Here is a 4808-nt window from a genome sequence, read left to right on the forward strand (position 1 = left end):
TATATTTTAATGATAGTGATAATGATTATATATGGTTGATTTTGCTAAACAGATCTTAGAGTTGTCGTTAACATGCTTTAAATTATTGTACGTGTCGGTTATATGTTACTCCTTTTTAATAGTGGTGGTGAATTGTATATTACATTGAAGCGTGTTAATGATAACTCTTACGATGGAATGTCGTTCACAAAATCTATACATTGGGCATATGTTTTTCATTAGTCTTCTTTATATGATTTCTTTTAACAAACACGTGAATTCACGGGTCTTTAGACTGGTCGCAATATAAAATAACTAGAATAGAATGAGGGAGTAGTAGCTTTCATAAACTTTTTCCCTCAAGTTACTCTAAATTTAATCTTTTAACCAGCTGAAGACTACTGCAAACCCTCTTTCTTTCGAGACCCACTCTTCCCGGAGCAGAGAGATCCACCGCTATGGACCCACCAACCACCGCCACCGCCACCGCCACTACGGAACCACAACATTCGCACTCCCTTCCACCATTACCCACTCCCAAAATCCGTCTCATGGTCAGCTACGGTGGCCACATAGTCCCCCGCCCCCAAACCAAATCCCTCTGCTATACCGGCGGCGAAACCCGCATCGTCTCCGTTGACCGTCGCACCACCGCCGCAAACATCACTTCCCTCACCCACCACCTCTCCCGGACGCTATTCAACAACCGCCCATTCACACTCAAATACCAGCTCCCGAATGAAGACCTTGACTCCTTAATTTCAATCACAACCGATGAAGATTTACACAACATGTTAGAAGAACACGATCGTTGCTGTTCTCATACTCGTATCAGATTCTTTCTGTTTCCGACCCGACCCGAATCGGTTGGGTCGGTGTTACTTGACCCGAAATCTGAAACGTGGTTTTCGGATGCGTTGAAAAGTAGTATGATTATTAATAGAGGGTTGTCTGATGGATCTGGAATGATGGAGTGTTTGGATGGGAGTAATTGTGAGGGGAGTTTGATGAACAGTGGTGATTCGGGTAAAGGTTCGGGTTCGGTTCAAGAATCGATGGTTTTGGAGACGTGTTCTTCGTTTGGTTCGATTAATTCATCGGTTTCAGCTTCGAATATTAATACAGTTGGTGTTGGGAATGAGGATAATGGTGGTAGTAAGATTAAACTGGTGCCTGCTGCTTCAATTGAAAGGTAGTTGATAAAAATTTGATCTTTTAATTATATATAAGTTGTTTGTTGTAGTCTATATGAGTGTTAACTGTACCCTAAGCTTACTAATCTTTATGTTTCATAAGTTAAAGATTTAGTAATGTAGGTGACCAAATATTGTTTCTTTAACAATAAAAAGTTCATATTATGTCAACAAAAGGATTAGAAGTTCAGTTTTATCAACAAAGAAGTATGATACAACCGGAATTCGGCTAACTAAGTTCAATCGTTTTTGTTGATGTTCATATGAACTTACAAAACTGTTAATATGTGAAACGATCAATGGTTACCTACATTGATGAATTATAGAAACATACATTATCTATTTCTGAAATTTGCCCTTATTTTTTACTATGATATGTGAGTATTAGGATATCTGTTTTGAAATTGGATACTGAAAATGATTTAGTTATTATTTATTTGAATTCTACTTATTTTTGTGTTGATGTTCTAGCTGCTATCTTAAAACTGGCAGCATCTAAATTTCAATATTTTTTTTATTTGTTATATATATATATATATATATATATATATATATATATATATATATATATATATATATATATATATATATATATATATATATATATATATATAGGGGCAGGATCAATGGGGAAGTAACCAATCGGGGGAAGCGGGGGAAACAAATTTTTTTTTTTTTTACGTTTTTTTTGAATTTTTTTTTTCCAACATCAAGATCACACGAAAATATGAACATTTAGAAGAGACACTTCATGATGAATGTTATTATTTAGGCGGGAAAACGATCGACAAAAATAACATTCAAGATAATATTGTTCGTGAAGAATATGAACTTTTTTTTTCATGTTTTGTGAAGTAAAATTTAGCCCGATTTAGGGTTTAGGGTTTAGGGTTTGGTGTTTTGGGTTTATTCCATAAACCCAAAACACCAAACCCTAAACCCTAAACCCTAAACTCTAAACCGTTCGTGTTAAAAACTCAATCTAAATCCTAAATCTAAACCCTAAATCTAAACCCTAAACCCTAAATTTCTAAACCCTAATATCTAAACCCTATAAACCCTAATATCTAAACCCTAATATCTAAAACATCAAAATACGCTCGAAAAACACGATAATTGTTATATATTACTTCTTCGAGCGTTTTCCCGCCAAAATAAAAACATTTATCACAAAGTGTCTCTACTAAATGTTCATATTTTCATCTCATCTATAATGTTCGTGAACAAAGTTTTTTCAAAAAACGAAAAGAAAAAAAAAAGTTTTTGCTTCCTCCCGGCTTCCCCCCGAATGGTTACTTCCCTCTTGATCCTACCACTATATAAATATATAGGGTATGATCAATGGGGAAGTAACCAATTGGGGGGAAGTGGGTGAAGTAAATTTTTTATTTTTTGAAGTTTTGGTTTTTTTCGATTTTTTTTTTTTCAGGCATCAAGATCACACGAAAATATGAACATTTAAAAAAGACACTTCGTGATAAATGTTATTATTTAGGTGGGAAAACGATCGACAAAAATAACATTCAAGATAATATTGATCGTGAAGAATGTTAATCTTCGAACGTTTTTTTTAATGATTTTTGAAGTACTTTTTGTCAAAATTTAGCCAGGGTTTAGGGTTTAGTGTTTTGGGTTTAGTCCCTAAACCTAAACCCAAAACCCTAATCCCTAAACACCAAACCTCGAAACCGTTCGTGTTAAAAACTCAATCTAAATCCTAAAACCTAAATTTCTAAACCCTAATATCTAAACCCTAATTTATGAACCCTCAAAATACACTCGAAAAACACGATAATTGTTATATATTATTTCTTCGACCATTTTCCCACCAAAATAAAAACATTTATCACAAAGTGTCTTTATTAAATGTTCATATTTTCATCCAATGTATAATGTTCGTGAACAAAGTTTTTTCAGAAAACAAAAAAAAAAAAAAAAAAATTTGCTTCCCCCCACTTCCCCCAATTGGTTACTTCACCCAATTGGTTACTTCCTCATTATATATATATATATATATATATATATATATATATATATATATATATATATATATATATATATATATATATATATATATATATGGGGTACATTTCAAAGGTCAATGATATAAGTTCCAAAACTACATAATGTAGGTTGCCGAATATCGCTTCGATCACACACTGCACATAAGATTAAAAGGAATATAACTTCAGATTAATCAACAAAAAAATATGGTAACACCGGAATTTGGTAATGTGTTAAGAAGTTCAAGTCTTTTTTATTGATATTCTGGTTTCATGTTCCTTTATTGTTGACAAAATTGAACCTACGACTCTTTTAATTCTTTAACTAACTCTGATTTTTTCCCTTGACAGTGATAATTCGGCTCGAATTTATCAGGACCAACAACTTCATCCCGAGTCCGAAAGCATCATCTACAATCCTTCATCTACGGTTCAGATGCAACGAAACCTTCAAGTTCCCGGTTATCAAATACCCCAAATCTCCGACCAACGATTACAACAACCGGTTCAATATATTCAAACTGCATCACCACATTATATACAATACCCAACTGGACCAACGTTACCTATCTCATCTTACTACCCGATGTACGTCCCTTACCAACATCAGCCAAATCAGCCTTACCCCATCTACGTAATGCCCGTGGGCCCCACGGATATAAATGGATCGTTAACCCGTCCTCCTTTGCATACTAATATTCCAAATTCCCCTGTACCATATAATGAAGTTGTGGTACCTCGGTCATCACATGAACCAGTAGCGGTTGTACCTTCACATTCGAATGCACCCGTGGGCCCTACTGCAAATCCTATTTATGAAAATGAGTATGACAACGACCTTGCGTACGCTCAGATTTACAAGAGCCAGCCTTCAGTGCCTGTATTCCCGTCTTCAAAGTTTGAAAGCATGAAGACAGCAGAGTCGGATTCTTCAACACAGTCGCAAATCGGGACATCGCAACAATAACGTAGCTGCTAACTGTTTTTTTTAGATGTGTGTGCGTTTGGTGTCGGTATGTGTTTTTATGTTACTAATTTAGTTATCTACATTTACTCATTTCTTTCATTTGCTCTGCAATACTCAGCCTGTGTTATCATGTGATATCATATATCATCAAATATCATAGTATAAGTTATATGCTTCTAATTCCATTTGCTTATCGCATTAATATTCACGGTATCAGAGCTTTTTCTAGTTTTTTATTTATCTTTGACCTGTTGAAATTTTACTTATTTACATATGATTATAGTTAAAATCAAGTTAATATTGATTACAAGTTAAAGTTTAGGGACTTCTACCTCTCTATATTTAATGAAATTGTTATTCAACATCATAAACAATAAAGATTGGTTCTATATACTAGCCCAACAATTATACATCGTCGCTTTCGTCCCACAACCTTGCATGATTTATTGTCACCTTTTCCCTTTTTTTTTTTTTTTCCTGAAAGAAGCTGCACAACTTTGCATGATTTATCGTCACCTTTCCCTTTTTTTCCCGAAAGAAGCTGATTAAATCGCTTGCCGAGTGGCAGGATATAGCAACTTTTATGACCTAGGCATTTTGGGCGAAACGGGACAGACTAGTCCCCAAACGTGACGTGTCGGCTAACTCAACCCACTTTTACAACAA

General features: G+C 34.7%; 1 protein-coding gene across 1 annotated transcript; it reads left to right on the forward strand.

Moving 5' to 3' along the window:
- The first annotated feature begins 387 nt into the window (after positions 1–387).
- LOC139867146 (protein PAL OF QUIRKY) lies at positions 388–4300 on the forward strand. The gene is made up of 2 exons (XM_071855478.1): positions 388–1171; positions 3527–4300. Exons 1-2 carry the CDS (start codon positions 438–440, stop codon positions 4140–4142), a joined length of 1350 nt encoding a protein of 449 aa, XP_071711579.1. The 5' UTR covers positions 388–437; the 3' UTR covers positions 4143–4300.
- The last annotated feature ends 508 nt before the right edge of the window (positions 4301–4808 follow it).

Source organism: Rutidosis leptorrhynchoides, chromosome 9 (genome assembly GCF_046630445.1).
Source record: "Rutidosis leptorrhynchoides isolate AG116_Rl617_1_P2 chromosome 9, CSIRO_AGI_Rlap_v1, whole genome shotgun sequence".
Classification (NCBI taxonomy): Eukaryota; Viridiplantae; Streptophyta; class Magnoliopsida; order Asterales; family Asteraceae; genus Rutidosis; species Rutidosis leptorrhynchoides.